Source organism: Haliotis asinina, chromosome 7 (assembly GCF_037392515.1).
Source record: "Haliotis asinina isolate JCU_RB_2024 chromosome 7, JCU_Hal_asi_v2, whole genome shotgun sequence".
Taxonomy (NCBI): domain Eukaryota; kingdom Metazoa; phylum Mollusca; class Gastropoda; order Lepetellida; family Haliotidae; genus Haliotis; species Haliotis asinina.
Window position 1 is genome coordinate 28,030,576 of NC_090286.1, and position 17,087 is coordinate 28,047,662.

At 40.8% G+C, this 17,087-nt stretch overlaps 2 protein-coding genes across 2 annotated transcripts in view; one reads left to right on the forward strand and one right to left on the reverse strand.

The window, feature by feature from the left end:
* Window positions 1-9,155, forward strand: part of LOC137291737 (THO complex subunit 1-like) — a 23,623-nt gene extending 14,468 nt beyond the window's left edge. The window contains exons 16-19 of the mRNA XM_067823232.1: window positions 4,144-4,291; window positions 5,486-5,606; window positions 7,499-7,686; window positions 8,469-9,155. Coding sequence (XP_067679333.1) covers window positions 4,144-4,291; window positions 5,486-5,606; window positions 7,499-7,686; window positions 8,469-8,570 — 559 coding nt within the window. The 3' untranslated portion in view covers window positions 8,571-9,155. The remainder of the gene's footprint in view (window positions 1-4,143; window positions 4,292-5,485; window positions 5,607-7,498; window positions 7,687-8,468) is intronic.
* Window positions 9,156-16,404: 7,249 nt separating this feature from the next.
* Window positions 16,405-16,887, reverse strand: LOC137291933 (heterogeneous nuclear ribonucleoprotein M-like). Its single transcript, XM_067823488.1, has one exon. The coding sequence runs from the start codon at window positions 16,885-16,887 to the stop codon at window positions 16,405-16,407; it is 483 nt and encodes a 160-aa protein (XP_067679589.1).
* Between the last annotated feature and the right edge of the window lie 200 nt (window positions 16,888-17,087).

Sequence of the window (17,087 nt, forward strand, 5' to 3'; positions counted from 1 at the left end):
AAGACAGTGGTGTGGAATTACTATGTCCGACTCGTCCGACTCGGGAAAAAATTGACACTGACAAGTCAGTTTTTACAAGTTAGTCGTCCGCGGACAAGTAAATACCGAATCTCATTCATTCGTTCCATTAAAATACAGTGTGCCAAAAATTAATGTCCTAGATCAAATTCATTCATCAGTCCCCTCCCGCACTCGTTCTGACGGTCACGAATATTAGTGTTGTAATAAATTGTGAATGTCAACTCTTCTCTGGTTGGCTGGATTTCATAACTTCCTGGGAATTCCTTGGTAGAGAACCAGTCAAATCAATTGTTACTATAAGGCACAGTCGCGTTGACAAAATCGTGGAAGTGATCCCTCGGCTATTTCTGAGAATTCGATACGATGCAGCATTACGATTGGCTGAAAGTTATATCCCTGATTAATATTCATGAGCTCATTCGCGAACATTTGTCAAACTTCCGCTGTCAGGGAAGCGAATGTTGTATGAAAAATGGACAAGTTTGTAATACGATCAACACCTGGTCACAGAGAACAAACCCTGAGTCGATCAAGTGAGGAAGCTGGCTCTAGTAAAAGAAAATCTAAATCAGAACGCGACCGTGATTATGATAAAAAAAGAGTTAGAAAATTTCAGTCAGGTTGGCTGCACGAATTCACGTGGCTCAAAACAGATGACGATGACAATGTATATTTTTGCGAAATTTGTCGTCTGTACCCTCAACTTGCAGACACTACCTCTGGACTGTATGTTGGAAAATCAGTTGACAGAAAGGACACGTTAACGGCCCATCAGATGTCTGCCAGACATATTTCGTGCTTGTCAAAATTTGAAGGCCAGCAGAAGAAAAACACGACTGACGGCGCGCTGTCGAAAGCCTTTTCAAAAGTCGAAGAAAAGGAAGTTGAGCGATATAAAAAGCTTTTTAACACAGCATTTGCGGTTGTAAAACACGGACGCCCATATACCGATTATCCGTTTTTATGCCAAATTCAGAAGAAAAACGGACTTGAGCTGGGAAATGACCACATCGGGAGGGATGCTTGTGTAGATTTTCAGAATGCTATTTCTGCTGTTTTAATGAAAGAAACTGAAAACCACATGCAGAGTGTGAGATTTGTTTCAATTATGAGTGATTCCAGTACAGACTCTTCTGTTATTGACCAGGAGGGTATATTACTGCGTTATGTGCATCCAGTCAGTCATGAACCAGTTACTGCAGTGGCAAGTATTGAGAAGCTGGAAAATGCCAGAGCTGAAGGTGTTGTACAGGCAATTAAAACAGGTGTACAGAAATGTGGCTTTGATCTTGAAAATACTCAGAATAACTCTCCCAAATTAATCTGTGTGAATTTAGATGGAGCAGCAGTTAATATGGGGGCCAAGAACGGTGTTGCTAAACAGCTGAGTGACTTAGTGGACAATAAAGTTATTATAACTCATTGTGTTGCACACAAACTGGAACTTGGTGTGTTGGATGGCATAAAACACATGGATTATGTAAAGAAATTTGAAGACACAATCAAGAGAATTTGCAAATTTTATTCTTATTCTCCAAAAAGGCGACAAGAACTTCAGAAACTGGCATGTTTTTTTCAAGAAAATTTGATCATGTACACCGAGATCAAGGCTATCAGGTGGGTCTCTTCAAAACTACGAGCGCTGAAAGCAGTTTGTGCAGATCTACATGTCACTGTCTCTCATATGGAACAAGTGCTGTCCACATCCAACAAGGCAGATGAATTAGGCCAGGCACGGGCCATACTCAATGAATTGAAGCAAGTGAAATTTGTCAAGTACATTCACCTCATGACTGATGTTCTGTCTGTCATTACAAAAACCTCTGAACTGTTTCAGACCAAAGATCTTCTTCTCTTTGAGGTTAAAGAAGCCATTGATACCCTGTACATGAAGCTACTTGCTATGTCAAAAGAACCAGGAGAAAATTTGTCCAAGTTCTACAGTGTTTTTGACAAGGAATCTGCCCTGTTTGATGGGAAGCTAAAACTCACTGGCCATCTCCCTGTCTTTGGAGAGGACAAAGATGTTCATGATCTACTTGAAAAAGTTGCCACATACATTCTGAACAGGTTTTCAGATTTGGGAAGACCCCCTGTCTCCAACTTTCAAGTGTTTGACTTCAGGACCTGGCCATTCAGTCTTCAGGACTTGAGCACTTATGGGTGCAAGGAAATTGGAACTCTCTGTGATGAATACAGTGACATCTTGACAGACGAAGAAAGATCCAGCATTCCCTCCGAATGGCAAACCTTGAAAGTACAAGTCTCAATGCAAAGGAAATCACACCCCCTGGCAGTCTACACTTCCATTCTGCAAAGACAGGAAGAGAGTGTTAAACACATTCTGGTCCTGTTAAACATGTTGGTAACTGTTTCACCTTCGACAGCTGCATGTGAACGCTTGTTCTCCAATATGAATTTTGTGAAGAATTCGTTCAGAACACGCCTTACCCAACAAAACCTTCAGAACCAAATGCGTATCATTGTTAGTGATACACAACTTGAGGACTTTGATCCACTTCAAGCTGTTGAATTTTGGTTGCAATCTGGACATAGACACATAACTCACAGAAAGCGTCAGAGGGCTGCTACTGTAGTTCCTACCCAAGCCAGTACAGCAAGCTGTTCTGATGTGACAGATCAGGAATCTATCCAGCCTTTTGTAGATGCCATTGTTAACACACTGGGTGGGGAAGACATTGCCAGGCAGAAGCTAAAAGACATGGCCAGTGATTCAGCTAAACAATGCCTTATTATGTGAAACCTTGTTAGACAGAAGCTGAAAATCATGGCAAGTCATTCAGTTAAACATTGCCTGATGATGTGAAGTTACCATAGAGACACTTTGCTAGACAGAAGCTGGAAAATAAAGAAATGATTCAGCTAAGTAGTGCCTTATTACAAATATGTGATATTCAGTTTAGCATTGAGTTACATTGATAGACAGAAGTTGGAAGACAGCAAGTGATGTAGCTTATTGTGTGACTTAAATACTTTTTGATCCAGCCTATTGTGTGACTTAAATACTTTGTGACATTGCAAGACAGAAGGTAGAAGATACATCTGTGCTGGCTGCTTCCATTAGGTGAATGGAAGTTCCTAATTTCAAAGAATTCAGAGATTTAGTGACTGTGTTGCAAACAAATTCATTAAAATAAAGAACTTGTGCAAAGTAAACGTGTTTGATGACCTTCAACAATGTATGCCATAGTATAGTCAAGGTAATGTTGATTTAATTGTAGTTTTAACTGTCATAATTCGGACAAGTAGAGTTTAGCTGCGGACAAGTGGATTTTGGCACTTTACTTGTCCGTGGACAAGTGAATGAAAACTGTATTTCCACACCCCTGTATAAGATGATCCACGACCTGACAAATCACCCCAATTTGCATACTTGGGAACGCCCCACAGAACGATCCACTTGAAACAAGTGGGAGACAGGTTGTCTGATAAATATTGAGAAGTTCATTTTCCCTGTGCGTTTCACGCATGAATTGTTATAGCACACATGATTTGGGAACAGGTACAATCCCAACGAATTGAATCAACACAATATACTGAGCAAATATGTTTAGGACCACCGATCCATTTCACAAAGCAAATGACATTTTCCTGGGGTTTTTTAAACAAAATTGTTGAATATCTAAAATGCTTGTCAATGCCCCAATCATCTATTTGTCTTCGTCTTAACTAAAGGTTAGCGTAGAATATCAGTATCTTATGCCTGAAATTGCAGTCTAATCATTCAAAGGAATATGCGGTGTTGATTTTATGTCACGGTTAGCATGTATTGCACGTGCATAATCGTCAAGCTATCTGTAGCAGCCAAGTGTACTCGCCCAATTCGTTGTACCGCCTCTCTGTCACAAATGTGTTTAGTGCGCAGGATCATCTAGTATGTGTCTAGCAGTAGTGGCCAAGTGTACTCGCCCAATTCGTTGTACCGCCTCTCTTGTCACAAATGCGTTTAGTGCGCGGGATCATCTAATATGTGTCTACCTGTAGAAAGTGCTAGCTGCTTGTAAGGGGATACATTCATTGGCCCAGCCAATCAGAAAGTGACACTAATGTGTGAGGTAAGATGAGATCATATGATGATCTTTTTATTACGCTTCCTTTTAGACTCATCTATGAACAAAGTTTCCAGTGGAAGGCTTTACGTCTCCTTGCCCGCAGATGTCCTCATTTCTTCACTCACAACAACACCCCAGCAATACCCATTCCCAAATACCTGGAGCTGATGGTCAAGAAGCTTGCTACAGAAATGCCAGTAAGGTTTTAATGCTGTTACAATAAAAACAGAACAGAAAATCTTGTGGTTTGAAGTGCTGCAGGTGATACTCCCAAAAGAATGACATAAAACCTCATTCACCTTCATTGAAAATTCCAAGTCAAAAAAGTCTCCAGAGCCAATGGCTAAAAAAGGCAGATTAACATTGGGATCTGGGTGCTGTTGTACAGAATGATCTTAGCTCTAAGTTGACAGCTACTCCCAAATTTTAACATAGACCCTTAGTGCTAAGGCTGCCTTGTACAACTGCCAGTTCTACTGAAGACTGGATGGTCAGGCTTAGTGGTTTCTTGCTCATGCTTTCAATCAATGGTTGACTATTTGCCTGGTTGTCCAAGTGTCATTGTTGAAAGACCACAGCAGTGAGGATAGTTTACTGTGGCAGTGTTTCCCCTGACTCTGAAAATCTGCACGTTTTATGCACAAAATATCTAAAATATGCAGTGTATTTAGATGCATTCGTCTTTGTTGACATACTTCTTCTGGGCACTTAGTGCAGGTGATCTAAACAATTAATTTGTAATTTGTTTCTGTTTAAAACAGCTTAGTTTAATTCTTGCCAGTTAACTGGTCAGTGCTAGTTAACCTCACCTGTCGTACCTTGTTTATCACAGTACCTTGTAAATCACAGTAGATGTCTTGATGAAAATTCCAAACTGTAGGTGAGTTCTTGGGCAAAGGCTGTGTGGTATCACTCACTGTTGACCAGGGGCCACAGGTAGTCCAGTCAACTAACACCGCAGTGTTCTGGTTTGATTTGTTGTTTAACGCAGCATTCAGCAATATTCCAGCTATATGGCAGCCATCTGTGAACAATACTGGACAAGACAATCCAGCAGTAAACAGCAGAAGAATCAATCTTCACTAATGGTGTTACGGTGATATGTGTCAAATAATTCAGAAAGCCTGACCATCCGACCCTGTATGTCACCTCTTACAACAAGCATGGGTTACTGACAACCAATTCTTACCTGATCTTCATGGGTCAAGACAGTAATGTACTGTAGAGTTTTATCCAGTGATCCAAATTATCTTGCATACAAATCCTGTTAACCCTGATTATGTGTTTGTCAGCACCAAGCCAGTAGTCCTTGATGGCATCACTGTAGGTAGAATTCCCAAGTTGTCATCAAATCCAAGTCTTTTCCTCATTGGTGCTTTTATATCTGTCAGTCCCAGTCAAGTGAAGACGCGAATGGAGATCAGCAGGAGATGAAGACAGAGGTTGGCGAGGAGGAGGACTCCATTAAAGAGACACAGGATGAAGAGGACCTCAAACAGGGCAATGAACCAGGTACACAGTCATTCCATTTCTGTAACAGATGGTCCAGATTTTCAGGTTTCAAATCCAACCAAAAAGAAAGGGTTTCAATACCTTCCACATTTATCCTTCAGTTTTCAATCTTACCATGTCAAAATTTTGCTTAGTCTTAAAACTATGGACATTGCTTTTTATGAAGATTTCAAAGATGCATTAAAGGGGCACTAGAGTAGAGCAGTTTCCGTGAACTGGTTGTCGTTTTTGTTATTGTTTTTCTCTCTTGTGAGTACCTGGATGATATCCCAGAATTCGTGACTGATTCATGACCTCTGCTGCGCCACCCATATGTGGAATTGATAGTTTAAGTATCTACTGATCAACAAAAATGAATCATTTTTACTTCATTATTATGAAAACAAATGAACCACTTTGAAGTTTAATCATCTGCCAGTGGTAAAAAACTGTTAGGACTGAAATATAATGAAGGCAAAGTGCATCTTCATACTTTGTCTTATAACCCTGAAAGTTTGTTTTCATATTTGTATGCATTTTGAAAGTTTATGAAAAGCACATGGTCTACTTATACTATGTGAATCATATTTCAACCATTGCATGTGGTTAGTGATTGAAGTTGTGCATTGCATGTTGTCATTAGCAGACAGGCAGGCAGACATATAGGTGTCGATAAACCAGACATTGAGTTTTCTCTGTGACAGAGTCTACTTATCCCAATCAACATGTTTTTTTCATGTTACGAGTAGATAATTTACTTGTTCATGTACACAACCAAGATTAGATTACTGCTCACGACCTCATATTCTGGGCAGGCATACCGAGTACGTTGCAGGCAAAAAATTGCTTAGAGTGAGTAAATGAATCGCTTATTCCAGGCTTGCAACAGCTCGAGGTTTCTATCGCTCTTCCAAAAATGGCGGAGCGATTACCGTTTGCTCGTCTGGTGCTGATAAGGAATGTATTAGGACAAGTGATGAATTTATGATTGTTGATGACTACATTGAACCTGTGGAACAAACTGAGGATGCTGGGATGTGAGAACTTTTTTGCCAATTTGGCAGCCGAATAGTTTTGTTCAGCCTTCAAATTCAAATTTTCCTAAGCCACCATTTTGGTTTGAGAATGAAGCGACCTCATCCATCGATTGCTGCGATTGCAAGTGGCTGAAACTTAGTGCTGCGTTGTCAAGTGAATCACTGAATCAATCAAATTAGTGAATCGTTTTAACTACGATTATGATTCCGATCAGTATTTTACCTAAGAACTGCTCAGATTCTTCTACCAATGGCAAAGTCATAGTTATTAGTTTATGGATTCAGATAAATCAAATGTGTGTTTTGTTATAGATAATAGACCAGAGGCGTAACTACCAAAAATTACACATGATTTTTGCTATGAAAGATGGGATAACCCTCAATACTATCTAAATATATAGCTTTGCAATCTATCAGTCTTAAATGAAACAAATGGCTAGCTGCATGTCTGTTGACATATTTTTACATGACATAGATAAATAACAAGGTAAAACACAAATAAATTGGATCAAATTGGATCAGTCACTATACAAACCAGGCATTAGAAAAAAACTACACCGCTGGGATATTTTATTACAGTCAGACAAGCAATACCAGGGATCTTTTCAGATAACTGCATGTGATGGACATCCACCCTTCTCACTGTTTAGGGCTTTGAAATTCTGCCAGTGTGGACAGTAGCCCAGTCCCTGTGTCAAAGGAGCAGGTGCTGACCAGCTTGCATCTTGGTTTTGTAATTGCACAGTTGGTGAGAAACATTAATCGCTCTGCATCAGTGCCTGTTTATGGACACAATCCACAAAATGTTCATGACTTTGACTGTTATAGTTTGTGGAATGATCATGCTCAGAAACAATGTTGATGTTATATTGTCAGACAAGGACGAGCCTGCCGAGGAGCAGCTGACAAAAGTTCAGCTGGAGGTAGTGGCAGGGAAGCTAGCCGATGACTGGAAGAAGCTGGGGACAGAACTGAACTTCCCAGAAGACGATATGTACTACTTTGAGGAATCATGCGACAAGGTCGCCAAACTGGCAGGGCTCAAGATGCTGACGGTGTGGATGGTGAGTGTCGCTTTCAGAGTTACTTTATCACTAGTATGGGCGTACAGCTCAACATTTTGCTGTAAAGAGTTGTTTCCCTTTTGCGAGGCAGAATCCGAATTCCCTTTCATTATCTGTATGTTTCTAGGTTTATCTGCATCATACCCATCATCAGTGGGTTAATCAATATGGTAAATGTATCAGACATGCACAACCTCGGGCTTTCCTGCCATGAATCAGACATGCTGTGATGTAACTGGAATACTTTAGAAACTGCATTAGACCCAATTCACTCATGCTGAGTGGAAAGCAGCAGACTTGACACAATCAATATCTCCATTGCACCTTCCTTTGGCTTGATGAAAAACATTCCTTTGTCTAAATATTTTAGATGTTTGGTCGAAGTCATATATATATGTCTGAAAACTAGAGTGCTTAGGTTTTAGGTCATCAGTCCCAGCCAGAGATTATATTTCTTGTTCACTGTACATTGGTGTTCGGAAACAGAAAAGAAACGTTTTGAAAATGATACATTAGAACTGATATGTTATATCTTTTAGTATTGTCAAACATCTAAATAATGTTTTATGCATTTTTGATAAGCATGGAATATTTCATAACTAATTTGGGGGGTGTTGGTACCTTTAGAGTAACAGGATTTGTGTCTCCTGCCAAAGCTGCCTTGTTCAATCCACCATACGGTTATGGCGTGTAAATCCATTACTGGTGGCCTTACCATTGCGATAATGCTGAAAACGATGTAATTACCAGTGCATACTGCATACCAAGTTTCTCTTTGACAGGAAAACGAGCCAGAGAGGGCAACAATTGGAGCATTGCAAATAGCCCTGAAGGAGATTGGCCATGTTGATATTGCCACAGAAGTGTTCGGAGCCTTGACATAGTGGCACCAAGTCTGTGATGGGTTCCACTGACATTACATGATTCAGTGTTTTGACCTACATGATTTGGTTATGTGACCTTGCAATGGACCCATCTGGATACTCACTACATGTGCTTCTGAGTCTGGTTCCGCTTGCACTAAGAGATCCAAGTGATGAAGCTATGCTGCTGCCACATTAAAAAAAAAAGACTTTTTTTATTGATAGCCTTAACACTATGATTGTTCAGTGCAAGTGGATCCTGAGTCCTGTTCAACTTGTTGTGGAATAGCTACCTGGAGCATACCATCATTCATCAGTCACAGAAAAATGTGTCCCAGGGTGCAGTTGTACAAAACAACCTTAGCACTAAGACTACTTTAAGGTATGGGAGTTACAGACACCTTAGTGCTAAGATTGCTTTGTACAAGGGCACCAGGTGATTGGCTGTTCTTTGTGCTGTGAAAGCTTTAAGATCATGTCTCTGCCGATAGTCAGCTAGGTGAAACCCAGAAAGAGGGAATTCAGCAATTTCATCATCAATATTTACATTCACCATCACAAAGCCATTCTTGTATCTGGTGCATCAGTAAATCTATTTTTACGTCACTGTTGCGTTATTTTGATTGCTTATGTCATGGACTGGATTGTATATGATGTGGTTTGAGGATAAATGGTTGTGAATGTGGGTGTTAAATATGCTAACATCTGCCTATGACCTGGAGTCAGGTCTTTAGTTCCTTATGTCACTCTGTATGTGTTTCCAGACTCTCTCTCTTCCACCCTGAATTACACCCTGCTTCGCGAATTCTGTTTCCAAGTTTCATTCAGTATGTTTAATGCGGCCTTTTTCAAGAATATCTTAGTGCATTGAGCATGCACAAGCAAGTACATGGATACAAGTGCTTTATGAATGTATGCCATTATTAATTGTTTTGACTAAGAGAGGGTCACATGTACCTTAGGGTTTAATCTTTATTTATGATGATCTTAGCCTAAAATGACTTGTAGAAGAAGTAAGTAGCCTTATCATAAAGGATCTACCATTTGATCTTATGATCACAAGGCTGTGGTAGCCATGGGAGTAGTGGGGCCTGCATCACCAGAGGATTAATTTTTTGTGAAGATGAAGTTAATAACAATAGCTATAAACCTATGTGATAGTAACCTTTGCCTTAGGATGCAAATAACAGGGACTGAACAGGCACAGAAATATGTACTGGTTATGACCCTTGGATGGGATGAATTACTGGCAAAACAGCTTATACATTGAAATAGCGAACATCATTATCTCATGCAATGGCATTGACGACACAATGGCGTAGGTAGCTCTCTGTACAGTATTTTACAACATTAGTATTGTAACATATCTCTTGAAATGGTTGAATATTGACGGAAACAGATCACTATATGCTATTGCGCAGTGAACATCCACGACGGTTTATTTTGGTTATGAATGAATGAGTGTTAAAACAACACTTCCTACATTAACATTATAACAATTCTACCCCGAACTTGACCAAGACTACATGTAACGTGTACAGCATGATGTAGCATTATGTAGCTTCTATATTTCCCCTGCTATGCCCATTGGGGGATTGGCCTTACAATACAGAGGAGGTCTGCCCCTCTGTTATGTAAGTAGAGAGTCCATGCATACTTTTCTTAACATACACTGTAAAATGTAGAGACCACGTTTAATTTTCACGACACTATCGTTTGATGTGCTACAATTCACTGTGCAGAGTTCGCCAGCGTCCGTAAGTGTGCAAGACAATTAGTGTTCAAACCTCTGGTTCACCCTTATCGTGTGTATAGTTTTGTTGGCACACCCTTATACTTGAGGGGTTTACAGAGTTCCTATTGTGTTCCATATATTTTGTCAGTTGTATTAACATTATTAATACAGGTGCACATCTGCAGCGACAGGTGGACCAATCTCACTCGACATGGGCCAGATAATATCGAGTCGACCCAAGTTGGAAAGATGTTTTTCTGTTCAGTTACAGGTTGTTACAAATAAGGCATAATTACGTTTTATCACGTTTGATCGAGTGGTCAGGCTCGCTGACTTCCCAGTTGCGCAGATCGATGCTCATGTTGTTGATCACTGGATTGTCTGGTCTAGACTCAATTATTTACAGACCGCCGTCATATAGCTGGAATATTGCTGAGTGCGGCGTAAAACTAAACTCACTCACTATGACCAATGCAAAATGATTTTGTATATGTGTGAATTTACAGAAACACTCACGCTAACACATACACAAAGACATCCACACTTATTCGCACGCACACACACATTTTTGCGCGTGCACTTTATGCTCAATTCCTGAAGACGCCCCTTAAGTTTATCTAAAGTCCATCGGAAAATGGACATTGAATACAAATTAAAAAGTGTTTCCGAACGTACAGTCAGCATCGTGGAAATGAGAAAAACAACATAACGTGACTGTACACTACGCTTACACAAACACAAACGCGCACACATACGAGCGCTGTTGAAACATTTTTACGTAGGCATCGGTTTCGTAAGTGTAGCTTTTTGAACGCAATTCCTCCGAGGTGACCTCATTTGCATACTTATGGATCGTGATACTAAGTTTATCAGATTGGTGTATCGCCCCGATAACACTATCCGTTGTATGATACATGTGTGATACTGAGCGCAATGTTACGACAACACCTTACATATATCACCCGTTCATCGCAATCAGCTAAACCAATGAGTGTGTGAGTGAGTGGGTTTATGACTGTTAGCAGTTTTCCAGCAATGTCATGACCGGGAACACCAGAAATGTTCTGCACACATTGTAATCACGTGGAGAAGCGAACTAGCGCTTTTCGTGTGACGTGCCTGGAGGGAGACCCCAGAATCCACTGAACCTTCCAATAACATACAGCCGTATCTAGTTAAAACATGGCTGATACAGTAACCATATACGGAAGAGAAACAGTTATTATCAAGCGCGCCTTCACATTAACTTGCAGTGAGGTGAGTTTTACGCCGCACTCAGCAATATTCCAGCTATATGGCGGCGGTCTGTAGATAATCGAGTCTGCACCAGACAATTCAGTGATCAACAACATGAACATCGACCTGCGAAATTGGGAACCGATGACATGTCAACCAAGTCAGCGAGCCTGACCACCCGATCCCGCTAGTCTCTTCTTACGACAAGCATAGTCACCTTTCATGGCAAGCATGGGTTGCTGAAGGCCTAAACATATCGTGTTGGAAGAGGTATATAACGAAATTATAAGACCTCTAAATTTAAAAGTATAACCGCGTTATTAAAATTTCAAAATACACGCTATGTGGGAAAATCAGCGGTATATGAGGTGATTATATACCCCTAAATGTCTTTGATTAACCAATCACAATCCAGTATTTACTGAAGGCATGGTGGAATCACAAAATGAACATTTCGACTGATATGATGCAGTAGCTGGGCTTTGAAGTGGTACACCATTTAATGTTACTACAACAGAAAAAGACCCGACAGGAGGCACCAGGAAAAAAATCAGCTCCCGTGTGACAGGTAACGCTTTCACACGTGGACTGTAGGCAAATATAGATATAACGTCATCATCAGAGATAAAGCACGTGATAGAATGCTGTTTCACGCCGCGATCAGCATTATCCCATATATAACACGTAAAGGTCGAACCTAGATATGCACCTATCGCAGTCTTACTGACCGTGGTCATAATCACAGATACACCATTGGACAGAATGATATTTCACGCCGCAGTTGGTCGTATTGCATGCATATGTTCCAGTCTGATTGTGAAATCAGTCGTTTCGTGAAATGACCAAGAGGGTCAGTCATTTTGTGTAACAACAATCAATATTCTTCATCAAGTGGATCACAATTTTAACTTATTGTCACTAACAGTTAAACCTATTGTTACTTCAGCTGTTGCATTTAAGCTTACCTTTGAAGCATTTATACCTGTTTGTTTGACACTTGCTGTGTCCAGAGCAGCTACACCTCACAACCCCTGTCCACCACATACAGAGGAAATGAAATTTTATGAAACGACTGAAGTATATTGATTGTTGCTACATGAAATGACTGATTTTTTTATATTTTATTTTATTTTATTTTATTTTTTTTAAATGTGATTTCTCAATCTGACTGTGACACATACACAACTAGACGATGGGGTAGCCTTGAAGTTAAAGCGTTCCCTAGTCACGCCGAAGACAGGATTCGATTCCCTACATGGATACAACGTGTGAAGCCCATTTGTGGTGTCACCCCCACCTTGACATTGATGGATTATTGCTAAAATCGTCGACAAACACTCACTCAATCACTCACTGACAATCATCATCATCAGATACAAGCGACAGGAGAAATACTTTATTTATTAGTCAGCAATATTGCACGTACAACAAGTACATAATTGCGTTTATTGTTAATATACAGAAGAAAACTTTTATAACGAACACGGATATAACGAACTGACGGCTATAGCGAACTGTATTTACCTTGATCTTAATAGCATAGTGAACGATTCATGAAGGAGGGGTCATGCTTGTGTTAAGATTATTGAAAAGTCAGCCTAGGGTTAGCTTAGTGGTCAATGCGTCGGCTCGCCACTCCACAGACCTGAGTTCGAATCCCCACACGAGGAAGACCCGTGAAGGTCCGGGTTAGAATAGGCACTCAGCAACCCATGCTTGCCATAAAAGACGACTATTCTTGTGAAAGGTGTCGGTGGTCAGGCTCGCTGACTTGATTGACACATGTCATCAGTTCCCAATTGCGCAAATCGATGCTCATGTTGTTGATCACTGGATTGTTTGCTCTAGACTCGATTACTTACAGCCAGCCGCCATATAGCTGGAATGTTGCTGAGTGTGGCGCAAAACTAAATTCACTCACTCATCTGCATGGATACAATATGTGAAGCCCTACATGTTGGAATATTTTAAAAGCGACGCAAAGGCAATCTCCGTCTACGAAAGCCTAATGGAAGCACAAAATATATATTATCAAAACTTTGTTTCAATTATTTGTTAAATATTTTCGAAATTTGGAGTTTTCTCGCTACACTTTATTATTTTCGAAATTCGAATTTTGTCCAAATTTCAAATTTTCTCAAATTTCTAGATATTTCAAGTTACTTTCAAATTTCAATCGCTTTTCTCGTAACAAATAAATAACTATAATGGTGAGATATTTCAGTTAAACATAACTCATGCTACCAAGGTGGCAACCTTAGGCTATTGTTGATTTCATTGTTTTTATAAGTCGTTGTTTGTAGTTTGATAAATGCACCCAGAGTTTTATATGTATAAAATATACATTGATCAAGTGTTGATCATCTTGTGAAAGTATAATCAGATCTATTTGAGTGCGTTTGCACATATTTGTTCGGGACCTCCCCAGATATATGTTTTGTCAATAGATCGCTTGAATACACCAAGAAAGTAAAGAAATGAGCTCTCACAGCTTGTTCCATTGGCAAGGAGATGGTTCCGTGACTCCCACCAAAGATAAATGAAGACTATAAATAGCTTGGGTTAATAAGTTGGCCACATGATTACTGTAGTTTATTAGAATAGTATTCAACCTTCACCTTGCATATTTATCTCATACCCATTTTCAACATGATTGTGAAGTGTTGGAGATATAGGTTATCTTTCTTGCAGGAACAATGACATCTTGATCGTTAGCCCGTTTACGAGAAGGTGACACATTGAGGGACCATTAGGTACATATGTTCTGTGGGTCAGTCAGATATACAAGCTGAAACATCATAAATAGTTTCATCGATGTTTAATCGTAATATATCAAACACTTTAAAAATTGTATGAAAACTGCTTTAAATTACTTCTTGTGTACTTCTGAGGTTTCCTGTGAAGGTCCGGGCTTGAAATGGATTTCAACGCCGCGCTAATGCGATAATATAACGTGACTTGTAAAGAATCGAGTATGGACCAGACAATCCAGTGATCAATTTCATGAACATCGATCTACGCCATTGGGATACAATCTGTTAACACCAAGTCAGAGAGCCTGACCAGCCGATCACATCTTACAACATGCATAGGTCACAATACTGAAGACCAATTTTAACATATCAGAAATACTAGGGCGGGGAACGCAAGATATTGGATTCACACGTCGTGAACATTTGGTTCCCGAGCTCAAATAAAACACCTATATTCATCATAGATTTTATCTGAAAATGAACAGCATCCCTATCTGGTTGAAGCTAGCAACAAAGATTGAAGTGGTGCCAGTTGTTCAACCTTGTGTTTATGCGAACCATTGTTAAAAGCAGCCTCTGATCACGTACAAGTATTTTTTTCATGAAGGTTAATATGTTGAGAGTGAAGGACACACTGTTTACTTCAACATAGATAGTGATCGGCTTCACAAACGCGGTTGTTTATTCCGAAACAGAGATAAGTTACTACCAGGTTATTGCGCATGTACAGTCAAATACTATCGTTTTGAAACACTAGCATGTGGAACATACGGATGTCTGAAAGTAAAGGCTTGGCCTCAGCGCATTCAGTTTTAATTACCACTTGGTTTTGTGTCGAACCTACTATAACTTCGACTTCGACACCACGGTGGCAGATGACTCGACAGACAGACATGCAGACATTGTCAGTACGTTATAGAAGAGAATAATTAAGTTTAGTAAACTCCGCACTCAGCAATATTCCAGCTATATTGCGGTCGTTAGATAATCGAGTCTTGACCAAACAATTCAATGATTAACATCATGAGCTTCGATCTAGTGCAAACGATGACATGAGTCAACCAAATCAGCGAACCTGACCACCCGATCCCGTTACTCGCAACTGACGACAAGCATAGGTTACTGAGGATCAATTCTAATCTTCAAGGGTCAGAACCGGCAGATTTGGTTCTCACATTTTAGGTACGAAAAACACTGTTTTCATTAACTCATGAATTCATATATTTCTGTTTGGCATTCAGCAATATTCAAGCTATACGATGGTGGTTGGTACAAATGTAGTCTGAAAAATGCAGTGCAATGCTTGATGCCATGAGTACATGCCTATACACTCCATGTTCAAGTGTGACCATGAGTTTGTAAAGTTTTCAGGACGTCGCAGTGTAGTACCTACAGCGGACTGGATATTTATGTTTTGACCGTGATCTTTTATCTACGTATTATCAGAGTGTATGCGTTTGAGAGCTCAGTTTTTGTATGAGTTACGCTTGCACTTTATGTAATTGTACGCGCATTGGGAAATGTTGGATTATTTCTTATTCGAAACTGAACACACGAAAAGAACTCATCTCCAATGTCTGTGTCCCCACGAAGATTGTACTTCCATTAACGTGACTGGTAGGTTTTATAGTCTCTCTGTTTCCATGAAGAGATAATGGTTACACATCTAACTTTTATCGTTCCTTTTGGTCAGCACCATTCCTGTTCTTGTACCTATGAAGATCCGGGTTAGAATCGATCTTTAGTAAACCATGCTTGTCGTACGAGACGACTAGCAGTATCGGGTGGTCAGGTTCGCTGACTTGGTTGACACATAGATTCAGTTCACAGTTGCATAGAACAGTGCTCATGTAGTTGATCCCTGGATTGTCTGGTCCAGACTCGATTATTTACAAACCGCTGCCATGTAGCTGGAATATTGTTGAGTGCGGCACCTTGCCTCCTCCGAAATCACTCAATCCCTCACTCCTGTTCTCGTGCGTTTCACCAAAGGGGTCAATCGGAGTCTGCCTCACTCCCTTACCCCTCACACTCCACTCTCCTAACTTATCATTCATTTACAATTCATCACCACAACACGCTCGAGTTTGCGTATCTAATTCACTGATCAGCGAAATTGACTTGTCATCACCTACACCTCACATATCATCTCAACCCCGCTCACCACCTCCGTCAGTCCCATCATCTCAACCCCGCTCACCACCTCCATCAGGCCCATCATCTCAACCCCGCTCACCACCTCCATCAGTCCCATCATCTCAACCCCGCTCACCACCTCCATCAGGCCCATCATCTCAACCCCGCTCACCACCTCCATCAGGCCCATCATCTCAACCCCGCTCACCACCTCCATCAGTCCCATCATCTCAACCCCGCTCACCACCTCCATCAGGCCCATCATCTCAACCCCGCTCACCACCTCCATCAGGCCCATCATCTCAACCCCGCTCACCACCTCCATCAGTCCCATCATCTCAACCCCGCTCACCACCTCCATCAGTCCCATCATCTCAACCCCGCTCACCACCTCCATCAGTCCCATCATCTCAACCCCGCTCACCACCTCCATCAGGCCCATCATCTCAACCCCGCTCACCACCTCCATCAGGCCCATCATCGTAACCCCGCTCATCACCTCAATAAACCTCATCAGCTCCACAGCTTGTCGTAAGAGGCGACTAACGGGATCGGGTGGTCAGGCTAGCTGACTTGGTTGACACATGTCATCGCTTCCCAAGTACGCAGATCGATGCTCATGTTGTTGATCACTGGATTGTCTGGTCCAGACTCGATTATTTACAGACCGCCGCCATA